Source organism: Prionailurus viverrinus, chromosome C1 (assembly GCF_022837055.1).
Source record: "Prionailurus viverrinus isolate Anna chromosome C1, UM_Priviv_1.0, whole genome shotgun sequence".
Classification (NCBI taxonomy): domain Eukaryota; kingdom Metazoa; phylum Chordata; class Mammalia; order Carnivora; family Felidae; genus Prionailurus; species Prionailurus viverrinus.
This window is the reverse complement of record NC_062568.1, coordinates 199,271,898-199,292,157: the sequence shown is the minus strand read 5'-3', so window position 1 is coordinate 199,292,157 and position 20,260 is coordinate 199,271,898. Positions and strand designations below refer to the sequence as shown.

Below are 20,260 nucleotides of genomic sequence, written 5' to 3'. Positions count from 1 at the left end.
GTTTTTTAGATTCCACATATGAAGTGAAATCGTATGGTATTTGTCTTTTTCTGTCTGACTTATTTCACTACGCAAAATACCCTCCAGGTCCATCCATGTTGTTGCAAATGGCAAGATTTCATTCTTTTTTTTTACAGTTGAGTAATACTTCACAGTGTGTGTATACACGCATGCATGCACATACTCATGTATATACACACATCTTTGTTATCCATTCCTTTATCAGTGGACACACAGGTTGTTTACATATCTTGGCTATTGTAAACAATGCTGCAATAAACATGAGGGTGCATATATCTTTTTGAATTTCTATTTCTGTTCTCCTTGGGTAAATACCCAAAAGTAGAATTACTAACTCATATGGTATTTCTACTTTTAATTTTTTGAGAAACGCCCATACTGTTTTCTATAGTAGCTACAATGGCAATGGTTTTATTCCCACCAGTAGTGCATGGGGGTTCCCTCTTCATAACCTCACCAACACTGTTATTTATTTCTTGCTTTTGATACTAGTCATTCTGACTGGTGTGAGGTGGTATCTCATCGTGGTTTTGATTTGTAGTTCCCTGGTAATTAGCGATGTTGAGCATCTTCTCATGTGTCTATTCAAGTCCTCTGCCCATTTTTGAACTTGGATTATTTGGGGTTTGTTTTGTGGAGTTGTATGAGTTCTTTATGTATTTTGGATAATAACCCCTTAGCACTGCTGACTACAGTTTACTGTGAAGAAAATAATGTACTTGCTTGCTGAGACAAAACTGGGAAGGCACATATTCTTCAAAAATCCTGACACACTCTTGATTTTTTATAAGTTGCATTTATTGAAGTAATCTCTACATTCAACATGGGGATTGAACTCATGACACCGAGATCAAGAGTCGCATGCTCTCTTGACTGAGCCGGTCAGCACTCCTCAGAGTTAATACATTCAGTATTAATTTTAAATTAGTTTTTTGCCATAGCGTTACTTTGTTACTATGACTATTGTTACAGCTATTATTTCTCATAATCCTAATTTCATTATATAAAGTTGGAGAATTTCTTGAAATTTTTGTTGGATCATAAAAGCAAGTCACAGCATTTTTCTTTTAATTAACAAAACTTTCATCAAATCCATGCCCCAGATCACTTCATGATACTACTACTTTATATTAGTGGTTTTTAAGGTGTAGGTGATAGACTCATGATGGCCTGTGAGAACACTGCAGATATTTTCTTTTTTCTTTTTTTTTTTTTTTTAAATTTTTTTTCAACGTTTTTTATTTATTTTTGGGACAGAGACAGAGCATGAACGGGGGAGGGGCAGAGAGAGAGGGAGACACAGAATCGGAAACAGGCTCCAGGCTCCGAGCCATCAGCCCAGAGCCTGACGCGGGGCTCGAACTCCCAGACCGCGAGATCGTGACCTGGCTGAAGTCGGACGCTCAACCGACTGCGCCACCCAGGCGCCCCAGAATACTGCAGATATTTTCAACCAAATCCTCATTACCTTATTGTATTCATTAAAAGGCAGACAGTTTATTGGGATCTAAATTTTATTTTTATTTAAAAAATTTCCTCAATGTTTATTTATTTTTGAGAGAGAGACAGAGCATGAATGGGAGAGAGGAGGAGAGAGAGGGGGACATAGAATCCAAAGCAGGCTCCAGGCTCTGAGCTGTCAGCACAGAGCCTGATGCGGGGCTCAAACCCACAAACTGCAAGATCATAACATGAGCCAAAGTCAGATGCTTAACTGACCAAGCCACACAGGGGCCCCTAAGACCTAAATTTTAAACTGCCCTTTTTCTAGTTATTGCTAGTGTATGTTACAGAGGCAAAAGGCAGTTTAGTGTTTCAATACAGTTGGGGTCTATAGTTGTGTACTTATTCCTTGCCAAATAGAAGGATAAGAATATAACTGACAGGGGGTGCCTGGCTGGCTCAGTTCGTAGAGCATGCGACTTCCGATCTTGCGGGAGGGAGTTTGAGTCCCACACTGGGCATAGAGGTTACTAAAAATACACTCCCCCCCGACTCCCAGAGATATAGCTGACATGGTCCTAAACACGATAAGCGTCTCAATCTCCTGAAGGACTGTTGGTAGCCACAAGTACTTCGTGATATGATACAAGCCTAGATTTTTAGAAGTAATTTCAGTACATTGAATCCTTAAAGTTAAAAAAGAAACTTACTATAGCATGGCCTTACAATTTCATAAAACCCATTAGCAGCAGTTTACTGGTAGTGAAAAGACCAGTATATTAAAGTGGTATCAATAATCAGTGACTTTCAAACATTTTTGACTACAACTCACAATAAGAAATATAACGACTTTATGACCCAGAACAAATACATATATAAAAGATACAAAAGTTTCTTAAAACACGGTCTACCCTTACTCCAGTAATGCACTGACATTTTTTTACTGTTCTCCATTTTATTTTAAAAATTTTTGTAAGTTTATTTATTTTGAGAGAGAAAGCACGAATGGGGGGAAGGGCAGAGAGAGAGGAGAGATAGAGAGAAGCCCAAGCAAGCTTCACACTGTCAGTGCAGAGCCCGACGTGGGTCCCAGACCCATGAACTATGAGATCATGACCTGAGCCAAAGTTGGACACTCAACTGAGTGAGCCACCAAGGTGCACCTCTGTTGTCTATTTTTTTTTTTTTAATTTTTTTTTTCAACGTTTATTTATTTTTGGGACAGAGAGAGACAGAGCATGAACAGTGGAGGGGCAGGGAGAGAGGGAGACACAGAATCGGAAACAGGCTCCAGGCTCTGAGCCATCAGCCCAGAGCCTGACGCGGGGCTCGAACTCACGGACCGTGAGATCGTGACCTGGCTGAAGTCGGACGCTTAACCGACTGCGCCACCCAGGCGCCCCCCCCTCTGTTGTCTATTTTAACAAATGCTGGTTGTATCTCACTAATTTCACAACCTATTAAAAGGGTTAAAAACAGCAGTTTGACAACCACTGTCTATGGATTATTTTTTGAGGTCTGACATTTTACAATCCAACCCTACCTCGCACAGAAGTCACTCAGATTTGGCTGGCCAAGAAAAACTGCACTCATCCCAAACTTTCTATCAAATGAACCACCCTTCCCCACATATCCATGCAAACCTCTCTATTAATCTCAAAGTCAACCGCAGTTCACATATACTGGGATAGAGATTTTGTATTTGGACAGTACCTAAAGATGAAACACCCTCTGAGACATAGCATGGATTTCACAGGGCACAGTACCGCAGGTACATAGGAACTGCTTCTGATTATCACAGTTCTGTTCTACAGAGTAATTTCTGTCAACAAATTTCTGTTGTGAAATTAGTTTAGTGAATTATAACCAACATTTTAAAATTATTTTTTTCTTTTCTTGCCCTTAAGTAGGCTCCATGCGCAATGTGGGGCTTGAACTTATTATGACCAAGACTCCTATGATCAACAGTCGCATGCTCTCCTGACTGAGCTAGCCAGGGACCCTGTAACCCAACATTTTTAAAAGAAGAGAATACAGTAAAAAATGTCAGTGCATTGCATGTAGTAAGGGTTAAGTGATTAAGGCTTGTGAAATGATGAACACAAAATAGCACCGAAATAGTCCTTTTTCAAGTAAACTAAATAAAATTCAATTTCTCTTGTTGAGTCCCACCAGACTAGCACTGACTGAAATCCTCTGCCAGCAGCTCTTCCGATGCCAGTAAAGCAGAATACCAGCATCAGATATCACTTCCGCCCACACAGAACTCTGGATTTGCTAGTCACTAACTTATGCCTGCTAATCTATTCTGTAAATATTACTCTGTGACGAGACTCTTCCTTCCATCCAATATTTCTCCACAGGAACCAACATTTCTGTAAGGTGAATAGATAAGACACAAATAGGAAGGTGGGGGGGGGGGGGATGGGATAGACTTACCTGGTTTGAATGAGAATGTCACCCCTTCACCAGAACTATCAGTGGAGCCTGAATTAGCATCTACTCCTTCACCCTCAGAAATACTCTCAGCACCATTACGTACAGGCTCAGCTTCTTCTCCATTTTCTTCCACAGTTTTTACTTTTTTTAGGTCGGAGGGTTCTCTTCCAGGATGAAACCCTTGGCTCATTTTATCCTGTTCAGATTCAAGTACTTTGTCGCCTGAAAGCTCCTCTTCAGCTTTAGGCTAAAGCATAAGTGAGCACAGAGGTTACATCATTTTTATCATGTAAATATGCATGAAGACCTACATGTATCCCCTCAAAAGGCAGGGGAAAACATGCCACTCAAAAAAAGGATGTCTGTGTTCAGCACATGGCACTAGAATGCTAGGTTTATTTAAAACACTTTTCTCATTTCATCTCTTGGGATACCGAAGACAAGTCATATGGCTACTGAAATGCTTTAACATGACTAATGAAATCTAAATGTACCAAAGGTTAGAATGGAAAGAACTGTTAATCCTAGTACTTGATGGACACGAAAGAGTCCTAGTCAGAAATCTAAATCAAGCACTCCTACCTCTGCCATTAATGCTCAACAAATATAAAAAGAAACACTAGAGGGTATTTTTTGTGCTGCCCTCTTGCTGCTAAACGGAGATTTCGATGACTAGAGCATCTGGGCCCCAAAAAGCTGATTATCCCTCATTTTACAAGGAAGCCACCTGTTAGTTAAAATCTATTTTTGTTTGCTTGTTCTCAGAATTCTCTATGGTTGTGACCTTATTCAAATTACATATGGAAAAGTGCTTGGCACATATTCCTCTACAGAGGAATCTGGGTTCTAGTGCATCTTACTTTTAAAAAGCAAAATGGAATTGAGGTTATTCACCAGATTACTTTTGACCACCATAGTTTCAGATATCAAAGAAAAATTAATTTCTTGAGGGCTATATATGAACCGTCAAAACTCCCTGAGGCAAAGTTCTCTATGAACTTTAAGTTCTTCTTTATCATGAAAGGTAAGTACTCTAAAAACAATTCTTCGGAACAAACACTCAGAGGAAGTATGCATTCTAACTGACAGATTCACGCCAGAAGAGCCAAAAATAGAAGCTCAACAGAGAACTGTATGAAGGAATGTCATTTACGTAGGGGCACCTGGGAGGTTCAGTCAATTGAGCGTCCAACTCTTGATTTAGGCTCAGGTCATGATCTCACAGTTTGTGGGTTTAAGCCCCGCATCGGGCTCTGCTCTGAAAGTGTGGGGCTTGCTTGAAATTATCTGTATTGCCCTCTTTGCCCCTCCCAAACTCATGTGCGTGCTCTCTCTCAAAAACGAACATTAAAAATTTTTTAAAAAATGTCATATACATAAGCAAGTGGTTACCCTAATTGCTTTACAAAATTGTTTTTTCAAAAAATTAAGGAGCTACAAATCCTACTCTGTTATATAAATGAAATATCTTAACAGGTATAATACTAATAAATTTTCTTCTAAACTACATCAGATCATGGGAAAAGACTACATTTTCAAATGCTGTAAATAGGAACAGATGGTTTTTCAGATTTGCTTCTATAATGAAAACAAAAAATTCATGCAAACATGCACACACACACATACACCTGTGTGCACGTTTGCTTTCCCCCACTCCCCTAAAAGGAAAACATATTATGGAAATAATCAAAAGAAAGATGTAAAAATTTCAAGAAGACAAAAGCTGAAATGATTTCAGATCATGTAAAATGAAGAAAAATGTTATTTTAGAGAAAAAAATATATTATGTCCTCTACTCTGTACCTAAAATCAACAAGAGAAAATCTGTTGGATATAAAGCAGAGAATGTATTACTTGGAAAGTTAATTTCTAACTAGAAAAAGAAGTATAAAGAAATTTGTTTCCATGGATGACAAACCATACTTTAGAGAACACAGAACCACTGAAGTGTCTGAGGTACACTGTTAGAAGGATATTTTTCAAGGAAATCCACAAAATTAGCTGCATTAAGTATTTATGATGATTATTTTTCTTTCAGCTGGATGACGCTATATTAAACTAGTTTGTAACTGTCTAACAGTTTCTAAACTGTTTACTAAGAAAACCAGCTTGAAGCAAAGAAAACACCTTATGGGCTGGACTGTAAAATGTTAAACTTTTATAGGAACTTGTTAAAAGAAGAATTTAGTTGATAAAACTGCCTATTTAACTCATGAGTTTTTAAAGTGCTAGAAAAGCAGACCGACAACTATGTATGTGATAACAGAGGAAATACACTAAAATTTAAAAAGGTATTTTAAAGATGCCCTGAGCATCAATTTTAAGATGAATCATCCTTCTAGTTATCCTTGTAGACTACAATTTATAGAATTTGATAAAATATTTGCAGTGATATAACCCAATATATAACCAAAAATATGCTGGAACCTGAAACACATTCTTTGAAAGGCTGAGAAAAATCCATTAAGAAAAGGAGAGCTTGATAATCAGTGAAAACAAAGATAACGACCCCAGTATATACTAAACTACTCTAATAAATGCTCAAATTTAGGAAAGACAAGGAATTAGGATATCTGGAGGCAAAAAAAAAAAAAAAAAGTCTGTGTGCAAATAATCAAAAATAAACCATAAAGTAAAGAAAAAAGTGATGGATTCAAAATGAGCTGAAACAGTTCTCATGTATGAAGAATAACAATGTGAAGCAGGTTTTAGCAAATGATCGCTCATGGGCCAAATTTGGCCCATCAACTGTTTCTGTATAGTATGCGAGGTAAGGATGGTTTCTGCGTTTGTAGTAGCTGAAAAAATTCCAAAGAATACTATATACTTTCATGAATATTACATGAAATTTAAATTCAATGTTGACCAATAAAGTTTTACTGGAATTTAGTCACAATTATTTGCTTACACATTATCTGTGGCTGCATGTGGCCTACAAAAACAGAATGGAGAACTGTGACAGGGATCATATAGCCCACAAAATCTAAACTATTTACTATCTGAACGGTTACAGGAAATGTTTGCCAACCTCTGATCTAAAGAAGAGAATTCATCTGCAGGCACAGTAGTGGTGGCCTTCCCATTTAATTCAGTAATGCTTAGAAATCTAGCAAAGGAACATAAAGTATAACAAGAAAATGAATAAAAAATAGCGGAATCTAAAGAGTAACCAGGTTAGGAAGCTCTTACAGCTATACCAGGAATGTATGGGACTCCCCTGTCTCTGGAAGGTATTTTATTCTCTGTAGGAGCAACATTTTCTTGTTAAACTGCAAGACACGTGCAGCAACTATTTGCCCCTCGACAAATTCCTGTAATTCTTATCCCCTGATAACCACATTGAAATTGCTTCCGTGAAACATTTTAGTGGTTGCTATGGGACTAACTGTGACATCAGTAGAGCATCATGTAAAAGCAGTGACAGGACAGGGGGAAGTAACAAAGGGGTACTGTGAACTGCTTCGAAAGGGTAAGAATTATAACTAGATAGAAAAGCCTTTTGAAATAAATGTATTTAAAATCACTTTAAAATAATTTCTATATTTTAATGTTAACACCCTATACACTTGTAAGAACTATTTTAATAAAGCAGACATTAAGAGTTCAAGAAAAAGCAACATACAGATGTTTTAGATTACTCTTGATTTATAAGATTCAGTATATAACACTCAGGATATGAAGATTATAGACTATGAATCTGTTAGAACACTCCTTCGGACTGACTCTGCCCTTGTTTCTGCCTCACCTTATCTCCTGTTGTGCTGTAACCTATAGCAAAATCTGGAATGGTTTAGTTCAAACAGGCAAATCATATGTGAAAAGTTATATTCCTGGGATCCAGTTAGAAGACGACATGAATTTAGGAAAAATGAATTTCCCTAAAATGTACCTGACGATTTCTATCACTACTGCTAATGGGTATTTGAAAAAACTTTCCATTATTCTTTACCAGATTAGTCTTTCCATCCAGTGACTATACGGACAAATTCAACTGATAGGGTTAAGGGATTAACCCAAAATTAAACAGTAACTTAGTTTTGCAGAAGAGACATTTTGAAAGACAAGAAATTGATGAAACTGAACATGCTACCAACAATCTTTTTAAAATTCTGTGGACTAAAAAAAAAAAAAAAAAAAAATCAGACTATGTGCTCACGTTTCCTTGAAAAACAGGATCTCAAAAAAGAGATAAAAATATACACTTGTCTTGAAAATGGCCCCACAATGCCTAACATCAGCTAAAGAGATTTACTGCTGCCCCTTACCTCCACTTCTGCCTCCAACACCTCTTCAGTGGTTCGGGTCCGATCTTTTGGTTTTTTCCACATCTTTGGTGCAGTTACAGCTGTCTGAGCTGAAATACAAGATTAGGGCCATTACTTCCCACTGCAAAGTCATGTTTGATAATACTAAGTCTAAATGATACCTATATTCAAATTTAGCACGCCAAATGAGGGCTTCACCCACACAGAAGAAACAGCAGAATGATCAAGTCAATAACTGGGTAGCTGTGGCCCAGACACTGCAATGGCATGTATCTTAGGCACAAATTGTTCACATCAGCACATAAAGCCTTTCAACCAGTGGTTTAGGTTCATCCTGTTTCATGGTTAGGACATAGCCAGGCATATAATTCAGTATGTGGTATCTATACAAGAAATTGGCCTACCAGCCAATTCTAGACGTGGGTCTGCTTCTATTATTAATTAACTATGTGACCTAAAGCAAGTCACACATCTCAGGTCCCTTGCATATTCAACCACAAAGGTTAAGAGTGAGGTTAGATGATACCTAAGCACAAAAAATATCAAATTCCAACTTCTGTTTTTTTAAAGCCTTAGGGGCGCCTGGGTGGCTCAGTCGGTTAAGCATCCGGCTTTGGCTCAGGTCATGATCTCACAGTTTGTGAGTTTGAGCCCTGTGTCGGGCTCTGTGCTGACAGCTTAGAGCCTGGAGCCTGCTTTGGATTCTGTGTCTCCCTCTCTCTCTGCCCCTCCCCCACTCACGCTCTGTCTCTCTCTCTCTCTCAAAAATCAATAAACATTAAAATAAAATAAAATAAAATAAAATAAAATAAAATAAAATAATAAAATAAAATAAAGCCTCTAGACAACAAAAGGACACTTTAAGATTTCATTAGCTAGGCAGCACTTCTACAACATTCAGTTCTCATTTCAGATCAGTCCTGTTGGTCTAGTCGTTCATACTGCTGGGGAGAAAATCAAGAAAGAAAACCTAATTTTTACTCAATTATTATTATATTGTATCAGAAGTTCTAGATGGAAAATTAAGCTCACAGAAGATTTTTTAAAATGCATTCTCTTTCCTCTTTTTTTTGAGGTTTATCCACTTATTTTGAGACAGAGACAGAGAGAGTAAGCAGGGGAGGGGCAAAGAAAGGGAGACAGAGAATCAATCCCAAGCACTGACAGTGCAGAGCCTGATGCGGGGCAGAGCCTGACTTGGGGCTTGAATTCACAAACCTTGAGATCACAACCTGAGCCAAAACCAAGAGCTGGACCCTTAACTGACTAAGCAACCCAGGTGCCCTTACAAAGGATTTTTAAAAACTCATTTGACTTGTAATTCCACAAAACCATTCAACACTTGGATGTGCAATTTAAAGACTATTTAAATATCAGAGAACAAAAAGAAGCTATTAAAAGGATCTTACAGAGGCATCTGGGTGGCTCAGTTAAGTGACAGACTTCGGCTCAGGTCATGATCTCAGGGTTGTGAGATCAAGCCCTGCGTTGCGCTCTATGCTGATAGTGGAGCCTTCTTGAGATGTTCTGCACCCCACCCCCCGCCCCTCTCTGCTCCCTTGCCCCCTCCTTGCTCTTTCTCTCTCTCTCAAAATGAATGAATAAACTTAAAAAAAAAAAAAAGGATCCCATTGAAGGCAACACATGAGTCAACAGAGAAGTAAGGTATGACAGGAAGGTAGGTAGAGAGAAGAATCAAAGAAAAGTCCATTTAGCAAATGGAGTCATTATCAAAAGAAACAAACACAAAGCTGAAGGGTACCATGTACTGTTTCCCTACAGAAATGTAACATCACTCATTAAGACTAAACCATCCAAACTCTCTGAAGAGCCCACTCTTTTTTCAGAAGAACAGTACAATATGAACACTCACACTGTTCTGGGGAACAAGGAAAAGGAAACATTTAACATTCTTCTCAAAATTACTGCACCATTATAAAAAATACTCTGTAAATCTCCTTTGTTACATACACCTCACTTTTTTATAACTAGATATAACTAGATGGAAAAGCCTTCACCTCAGGGACTATAATAAACAAAAAACATCAGACCACTGTTAATCTTCCTTGGTGACCTACTCAAAGTAAATTATTTTCTCAAAGTATGGAACTAAGATTCTGGTAAACATGGGTGTAAACATGGGCAATTTGCTATATCCTCACGGTCTTATATTGAATATGTATATTCAGGTGTGTATGTATGTAGTGGTCGCTTCTTTTTTAAGGAACTTCTACATATAACCAGTCTATTTAATGTGCATCTCTTCAAAATGCTTGCGATTAATTCTGCTTCCACAGCAGAATCCTTTTGAAGAGTTACAGAGTTTGAGTGACACGTACATTTTATTTTTCTTAATTTTTTAAATGTTTATTTTTGAGAGAGACAGAGAGAGAGAGAGAGAGAGAGAGAGAAGGGGAGGGGCAGAGAGAGAAGGGGACAGAGGATCCGAAGCAGGCTCCACACTGTCAGCAGAGAGCCTGATGCAGGATTCGAACTCACAAACCCTGAGATCGTCACCTGAGCCGAAGTTGGATGCTTAACTGATTGAGCCACCCAGGTGCCCTGTACATTTTATTTTAAATTTTATTTCATACATGCTTAAATTTAGTTCTAAATTCCATTCACAGAATAGGGAAGACCACTTTATGAAGGATTCTTTGGTATGATATATACACTCATGAGTAGTTTCCTCTAACCAACAAAACCCAGAGATGTAGATCAACTGATTTTTCAAGAATATATCAACCATACCCACAACTCAAAAACATAAAAAACAACCACACATTTCTTTCCTGGACAACATAAAACATTTAACATGCTTTTTAAAAAAGAGCTACTTACATAGCAGAAATTGTTACTCTGTTTAAGTGGCTACTTAAAGTTCTGATTTAAAGTAGAAATGCACAAAAGGAAGTGAGAGAAAGCACACACTTCTTTAGCAGATATGCAAGTCTTTGAAAACCTGAACCAGATATCCACATACCTAGTATCTGGTGAGATTATGATATACAATCCCTCTCTTACCACATTGGTGGAGAGGTGCAGTGAACTTTGGTTGTGCTACAGCTGGGAGAAGAAAAGGTAGGAAGGTAGGGAGACAGAGGCATCAACGCTCTGATTTAACAAGACAATTAATAATGAATTAGTTAGAATAAGAGAATTATATCCAAGAGACCATCTTAAATAGTCCATTCCCAATGCCTACACCTTAGATTAGGCTCCTATTACTACGTGATTAACTATAAGATGGTCTACCAAAGAGCTACAGGCTCCACACCAAGTTGCAAGCTTGAACTCATGAAGAGTTACATGCTCTCCACTCATAAAATTTAAACAGATATAAAGTTAGAAAAATATCTTATCTCTGAGATACCTGAATGCTTTGGCCTACTTACTTGCCAGCATTTAAAACATACAAGTACAGGGACGCCTGGGTGGCTCAGTCGGTTAAGTGGCCAACTTCAGGTCATGATCTCACGGTTTGTGAGGTCAAGCCCCACGTCAGGCTCTGTGCTGACGGCTCAGGGCCTGGAGCCTGCTTCTGATTCTGTGTCTCCCTCTCTCTCTGTTCTTCCCCTGCTTGCACTCTGTCCCTCTCTCAAAAATGAATGAAGATTAAAAAAAAAAAAAAAAAAAAAAGATACAAGTATATGCACACTATATATTTAGTTTTCTAATTTTTGTTTTTTAAAAAAAAAATTTTTTTTTCAACGTTGATTTATTTTTGGGACAGAGAGAGACAGAGCATGAACGGGGGAGGGGCAGAGAGAGAGGGAGACACAGAATCAGAAACAGGCTCCAGGCTCCGAGCCATCAGCCCAGAGCCTGACGTGGGGCTCGAACTCACGGACCGCGAGATCGTGACCTGGCTGAAGTCGGCCGCTTAACCGACTGCGCCACCCAGGCGCCCCAAATTTTTGTTTTTTTAAATGAACTGCAAACAAGAATGTAAAGCTTTGTAGTATTGATCTTTGACAGTAGAAACTGTCAAAACAGAACAACTTAGTCAAAATTCCTGTATGTTCAATCTACTAAATTTTGATTAAGGGGGTAAAAAAACTTTCACAGATTAGTATTTGAAAAGGAAAATTTGAAAGCAAGTAAATCATGAAAGATAAAGCTAAATAAAATATAGTAAGAAGTAAAGAACTGTAAAAGGGTTTGATATGCATGATTTTTATTAAGTCACTTTAGCCAACAGTAAGTAGGAAGAAGGGCACCCGGGTGGCTCAACTGGTTATGTGTCCAAAACTTGATTTCAGGTTCAAGTCATGATCTCAAGGTTTGGGAGATGGAGCCTGCTTGGGATTCTCTCTCCTCTCTTTCTGCCTCTCCCCCTGGCTTTCTTTCTCTCTCAAAATAAATAAACATAAAAACCTTTGTTGTACAATAAGGTTCTCAATCTAAGAATAATACAGTTCTATATTAAAAAAAAAAGTAGGACGAAAGAAAAAACTTTCCCGACTAGTCCATAGGAAGTCCACCTTCAGATGGAAATCAATTGCTTACGTTTCAATCTACTGACCAGGACCAAGTCACAGCAAAGATTTTTATGATCTGTTTCTAGTCACAAAGATTCAGCTTTTGGCTAGTTAAACTGGGCCAAGGGCTTAAAAAAGATTAGGTTCAAAAAGAAAAAAGGCAAAATAAAAAATTGTGCCCATACTACATTTATAACCATATAAAATACTTAAACATAAAGACTAGAGGGAAATGACGAAAAGTGTAATGCTAATACTCAGACTGTATCTTTGAACAATGGAGGGCTTTTCTCCATTCTTCAATATTTATAACAGTAATATAAAATTTGAAGAAATAAAAGAGTGAAACTTTTAAAAGTGATTTGTATTCATTGTTTCAAGCTTATTTTATCTTCTATGACTGGAAAAGGTGTTTTGTTCTATAGTTTAGGACTGCTCTTTATAAAAATATACTACTAAAACAAATTTTAAGAACTATTAACCTGATTGAGGATATCAGAATTTTGCTTGTGCTTTTTTATTTGATTATTTTATTTTATTGTATTCATTTATTTTTTTGAACTTAGAAGTCAGACACTTAACTGACTGAGCCACCCAGGCGTCCCTATTTTATTTTTATTTTTTACATTAAATCCAAATCAGTTAACATATAGTGTTATAATGATGTCAGGGAAAGAATTTTCCTGATTCATCACTTACACATAACACCTAGTGCTCATCCCAACAAGTGTCCTCCTTAGTGCCCATCACCCATTTAGCCCATCACCCATCCCCCCACCCAATACCCTGCCAGCAACCCTGTTTGCTCTCTGTATTTAAGAGTCTCTTATGGTTTGTCCCCCTCTGTTTTTATCTTATTTTTGCTTCTCTTCCCCTATGTTCATCTGTTTTGTTTTTTAGATTCCATATATGGGTGGAATCAGCATATGCTCTTTTGAATTACAGAGGAAGTAGGAGAACTCATGGAGCTCTATGAGAGAGAACATTAGCTCTGTAACAAGAAGTGAAAGCATCATCATTCCACATAGGTTAAAAGAATGTGAAAGAGGTGATTCCACGAGAGGTAAATTTTTAGTCCCAACATATTCCACTAGCTTTCCAATATAAATCTGAAAACCACTTTTACTAAAGATACCATGTTGGTATTCTTGCTTCTCTTTACTATATTATTTCTACTTTATTAGTTATTTCTTCACTAGTCAAGTAGATACCCAGGAAACTAAAGGTTAATAAAACTTAAATTTTTTTTCTGGTGCCAAAAAGAAAAAAAGACCTTTTCTACTTCCCCTTTTCTTAGCTCTCTGCCTAGAGAAAGCTTGTAAATCTCTCCTCTATCCCTTTGATACATGTGCAAATCTTTTTAAATGCTTAAAGAAGACTCTAGGCAGGTTTACCATTCAGGAAGTTTTACTTAAAGTGTGGGAGCCATCTCTCTCCTTTTCCTCATGAGAGTTACCCCTAGGCAACTACCCGCTTATCACAAACATACAAGAAGTTTAATTTCTCCTTTGGATAAAGGCAACTAACAGATGGACACCCTAACTACCAAGAGAATTTGGGATGAACCAGAATAGCAACGGTCGTTGCTGGTATAATCCTACTACATGAAGACAAATTATCATATCTTGAGAACATGTATGTACTGAATTATATTTGCCTGGCTTTATGAAAGGGTGAGATTTCCTTCTGTCTGCCATCTTATTAGTGGGTTGCCTGTGATGCTCATTGACGTCTTAATGCTTACTCAATAATAAATCTATCTTCCTTCTTTTCTACATTTGTGAAGACCATTTTCTGGTTCGGCAGGAGGTTTTCATTCCCCCCCCCCCCACCCCCCAATCCAGTACCAAGAATGAGATGGTTTAGGTGTGCCTAAAGGAAGCAAACCAGTTGAAGATCTTATAGCCACATAACACCCAGAGACCCCAAATTATAAAAAGTCACCCTTTTAGCTCTCTACTCATTTGGAATATAACATGAACTCCTCAGTTCTAAGACTTAAGATTCATCTGAGTCTCTGGACTGAAGAAACCCAACTCTAAGAGGCTATGAAGCCTTATTAAGAATAGACACTTCACAATCGGTAAGGGAAGGAAGGGCCTCTGTACATGGTCACAGGGTTGTACATAAAGAGTAGAATGTTCCATGATGGAACTTCCAGTGAGAGTTCTGACTCTTAACACCCAGTTCTTATCTCTTTCCTATCTTTTTTATCATTTTTTCACATTTTATTTTCCTTTGTTTCCTCTTGGTTTTGAAATCCTAAAAGTTGGCATTCATTCATTCTGATTACATCATATTCAAGAATTTTATCTAAAGTTTCTTGAGGCTGGGGATCCTAATCTTTTTTTTCTTCCACAGATCATTATGAGAATCTAGGAAAATCTTATGATTTTTCTAAGAAACTGGGGCAGAGCAAAGAAAAACCCAGTTGAGAGAAGGGTAAGTTTTTTATTTGTTACAATGGCGATTTCATATGAACTAGAAAAAGAGAATAATGGTGATAAAATATGTAAAAAAGATGGTTCACTGAGATGTCAACCAAAAGAAAAACTAGAGAGTAAGTCTGTCCGTTTTTCAGCATCTTCTCAGGGGTTACTATTTGAAATGTATGGATGGCTTGGTGATTATGCTTCCAATTATAGGTTAGAATGCTCTAGGACTTCTTCTCATAAGTTTAAATAGTATAAGCTGGTTTGCCTGGGGTCTAGCACTGGAATCAAAAACAAAACAAAACGAAATGAGGATTCTAGACTTACATTCTACCAAAAATATACATCTACCACACAATTTAAAATTTTTTACTTCCATGGTGAATCACTATATTGTACACCTGAAACTAATATAATGCTCTATGTTAACTGGAATCAAAACAAAAATGTAAATTTAAAAACAATTTTTTTTTGGTTTGTTAATACTTTTAATATTCTCAATTTTTTCATCTGATTTTGTTTTGTTTTCTATTTTAAAATTTTTCCTGTTGTTTTTATTATTTCCCTTGGGTTGAATTTGTTCTTTTAAAAAAAATTTTCAGCTTTACTGAAGTATAGCAGACATAAAAAATGGTAAGATATTTAGAGTGTACATTATGATTTGATATAAGCATACACTGTGGAAAGATCCCCTCCATCTAGTTAATTAACACATCTATCACCTTACATATATACGTATGTGGAACGGGAGTTGAGAACATTTAAGTTCTTTTCTTTTTGCAAATTTCAGTTACACAATATGGTGTTATCAGATAGACACCAAGTTTTACATTGGATCTCAGATTTTAATTCATTTTACACAATTTGCTCTTTGAACAGTTTCTTCAGATGGAGGCCGAGGTCATGAATTTGAGACCATTTTTCTCTCCTAATATGCGTATTTATTTAGTGGTGTAAACTGCCACCTTAATATTACTTTAGCTATGTGGTAGGCAGAACAATGTACCGCCAAACATGTCCATGTCCTAATCTCTGAACCCTGTGAATATGTTACCTTACATGACAAAAGTGACTTTGCAAATGTGATTAAGGGATCTCAGGACGAGGAGACACGTATCCTGAATTAACCTAGTGGATCCAATGGGATCAAAAGGGTCTATACAAGGGGGAGGGAAGCAGGAGAATCATAGACGTTTGGTGCTGGCTTTGAAGATAAAGAAAAACACAGGGCCAAAGAATGTAGGTAGACTCTATAAAAATGGAAAAAGCAGAGTCTCCAGAAAAAAATACATTTTTGTTCCCATCTCTAGTCCAATGAAATGGATTTTGAACTTCTGACCTCTCAAACTGTAAGGTAATAATTATGTGTTTTCAGCCATGCGGATTGTGACGATTTGTTATAACAGCAATAGAAAATGAATTCAAGCACAAATTCTGATTTGGGTTTTCATTTCTGTTCAGGTGAAAATACTTGATCACTTCCCTTTGATTTCCTCTTTTACTCTTGGGTTATTTAGAAGGGTGTTATTTAGTTTCTGAATATTTGGGGGATTTTCTAGAGATAATTTTCTTACTCATTCCCATTTTAATCACACTGTGGTCAGAGAATATCCTTGCTTTAAATTGAATCCTCTGAAATTTATTAAAACCTGTTTATAAAGCCACAATATGATCTATCTTGCTACATTTGCCATTTGCTCTCATGCATCTGCTATTTGATGAGTGTTTTGTGTCAATTAGGTCAAACTGGTTGATTGTGCTATTGAAGTCTTTTATAGGCTGATTTCTGTCTACTGGTTCCATCATTTATGTGTTTCTAATTATGTCATGGATGTCACTACTTTTTGAACATGTGAAATGCAGTTATAACTGTACTTACTAATTATGTTGTCTGCTGATTTTAATAACTATGGGTCATATTTTTTTCACGGTTTCACCAGTCAATTCTACCAATCATTTGAGTAAGAAACAGTATCAATTCTATACAAAATTTTTCTAGAAAACTGAAGAGGAGGGACTACTTCTCAATTCATTCTATGAAGTCAGCATTACCCAGATGCTCAAACAGGAAAATTACCAGAAATCTTCAGGCCAATATCCCTTATGAACTTAATGCCAAAAGGCTAAATAAATTTTTAGCAAGCCACACTCAAAAATATAATAATAAAAATAAAATGATCAGAGGCAAATTTTATTTCAGGAAAGCAAAGTTGGTCCAATATTTTAATTTTACCTTTTTAAAGTAAACACTCGGGGCGCCTGGGTGGCTCAGTCGGTTAAGCGTCCGACTTCAGCTCAGGTCACGATCTCACGGTCCGTGAGTTCGAGCCCCGCGTCGGGCTCTGGGCTGATGATGGCCCAGAGCCTGGAGCCTGCTTCCGATTCTGTGTCTCCCTCTCTGTCTGACCCTCCCCCGTTCATGCTCTGTCTCTGTCTCAAAAATAAATAAACGTTAAAAAAAAAAATTAAAAAAAAAAAAATAAACACTCTACCCAGCTTAATAAAGTAAGCTTGGGGTCAGGCTTGAACTCCTGACCCTGGAAAATTTGGCCTAATATTTAAATATCAAGTAATATAAAGCAAATAGTTAACAAACAAAAGAAAACCATGACTGTCTCAAGATATATAGGAAAAATATTTGATAAAATCCAATTTGTATTCTTGATTGAAATAAGGAATCTCTCAGAAAATTAGGAATAAAAAAGAACTTCCTCAACCAGATAATTCAAGAACCTACAGCTAACATCATATTTAGTGATGAAAAGATTGAATGCTTTCTTCCTGAGAATGAGAACAACAAGAATATTTACTTTCACTTCATCCAGTTGGTATCATACTGAAGGTACTAACTAGTGCAGCAAGTCAACAAAAAGAAATCCAGTTAGAAATGAAATACAAGAGGGGTGCCTGGATGGCTCAGTTGGTTAAGTGTCTGACTCTTGATTTAGGCTCAGGTCGTGATCTCAGTTTGTGGGTTCAAACCCTGCCGTGGGCTCTGTCCTGTGTCAGCATGGAGCCTGCTTGGAATTTTCTCTCCCTTTCTCTCTCTGCCCCTACCCTACTCATGCTCACACACTCTCCCTCTCTCTCAAAATAAATAAATAAACCTAAAAAAAATTATAAAAAGAGGGGCGCGTGGTGGCTCAGTTGGTTAGGCGACTGACTTCGGCTGAGGTCACGATCTCACAATTCCAGAGTTCGAGCCCCATGTCGGGCTCTGTGCTGACAGCTCAGAGCCTGGAGCCTGCTTTGGATATTGTGTCTCCCTCTCTCTCTGCCCCTCCCCAACCCCTTTGTCTCTCTCTCTCTCTCCTAAAATAAATAAACATTAAAAAAAAAAAAAGGAATGAAGTAGAATGGTCTTTGTTCAGGAACAACGTAAGTACTTATATAGAACATCCAAAGAAATCTCTACAATAAATGCTAATAAAACTAGTAAATGCATTTTAGCAAGATTGCAATATAAGAAATTGAAAAAAAACTGTATTCTATTTCCAAATGCTAGTAATGAAAAATCAAAAATTGAAATGAAAAATACCATTTATAACAGCATCTAAAGATATGAATTTGACCAAATTATAAAACACTTGTACATAAAAACCTTCAAAACACTGCTGAGAGAATTAAAAAAGACAAATGTCAAAATATGCCATGTTCATGGGTCAGAAGACTCCATATTGTAAGATGTCAATTCTACCTATGGATTCAACACAAACCCAATCAAATTCCAACAGGTTTTTTTGTTTGTTTGTTTTTTGTTTTTTAAGTAAGCTGTACGCCCCACATAGAGCTTGAATGAGATCAACCTGCATGCTCTCTCTACCCACTGAGCCAGCCAGGTGCCCCAACCAACAGGCTTTCCTGTAGAAAAAAATTTGAGGAGAAAACTGATTCTAAAATTAATACAGTTAATTGTACTGGAATTAGATAAAAAACTTAAAAATGAAAAAATCTAAACTAACAGGGTGCCTGGGTGGCTCAGTTAGCTAAGCTTCTGACTTCGGCTCAGGTCATGATCTCACAGTTCGTGGATTCGAGCCCTACATCAGGCTCTTTGCTGACAACTCAGAGTGCCTGGAGAATGCTTTGGATTCTGTGTCTCCCTCCTTCTCTGCCCCTAACCCCCTCGCACTCTGTCTCTCTCTCCCTCAAAAATAAACATTAAAAAATTTAAGAAAACAACTAAATTAACATAAAAAAGCAAAGGACCTACAATGGCACAAACAATTTGAAAAAGAAGAATAAAGTCGGAGGACTTAATACTATCTGATTACAAAAATTATTACAAGCCTCAGAAATCATGACACTGTGGTACTGGCATCAAGAAAGACAAATAGATCCGTGGAAAAACAGAGAATCCAGAAGTAGACCCACACATAATATACATAATATATTTTGGAGAAAGGTGTTAAGAAAATTCACCAGAGAAAGGCCAGCCTCAAATTCTCCCACACTCCTGTAAAATGCCATGTAAAATGGCACAAATGCCTGGAAAATGGCACGCAGTTTCTTAAAAAGTTAAACGTACATTTATATGTAAAGAAGACATTCCACTCTTATGTACTCAAGAGAAATGACAAAATATATCCACAAAAAGACCTGTACGCCAATGTTCATAGAACTCTGTTATAATAGCTACAAACTGAAAACAACCCAAATGTCCACCAACAGGTGAACAAACTGTGATACATCCACAGTACATCAGTAATTTTATTATTAAAAAATTTTTTTAAATGTTTATTTGAGAGAGAGAGTGGGGGAGGGGCACAGAGAAATGGGAACAGAGAATCTGAACTGGGCTCCGTGCTGACAGCAGATAGCCTGATGCTGGGTTTGAACTCATGAACTGCGAGATCATGACCAGAGCCGAAGTTGGACGCTCAATGGACTGAGCCACCTGGTACCCAGTATATCAGTAATTAAAAAAAAAAAAAAATGAGCTACTAATATGCAACAATGAGGATAAGCCTACTGAGTGAAAGAAGCCAAAGAAAAGTTTATGCTGACTTCATTTATGTATGAAGTCAGAAATTCTAATAAATTCTAAACATTCTAATAAATGCAAACTAATCTAATAAATTCTAAACATTCTAATAAATACAAACTGATCTATGGTGACAGAAAGCAGATCAGTGTTTGCCTTTGGAATGGACGGAGGGTAGTGCAGCTCAGAGGAATT

The 20,260-nt window shown here is 37.3% G+C and overlaps 1 protein-coding gene across 14 annotated transcripts in view; it reads right to left on the bottom strand.

Annotated features, from left to right (window-relative positions):
• Window positions 1-20,260, bottom strand: part of EIF4G3 (eukaryotic translation initiation factor 4 gamma 3) — a 315,733-nt gene that overhangs the window by 79,390 nt on the left and 216,083 nt on the right. For all 14 annotated transcript variants that reach the window (XM_047873067.1, XM_047873072.1, XM_047873080.1 and 11 more), the window contains 2 exons: window positions 8,169-8,257; window positions 3,904-4,150 (listed from right to left, as the gene is read on the bottom strand). In XM_047873067.1, coding sequence (XP_047729023.1) covers window positions 3,904-4,150; window positions 8,169-8,257 — 336 coding nt within the window. The remainder of the gene's footprint in view (window positions 1-3,903; window positions 4,151-8,168; window positions 8,258-20,260) is intronic.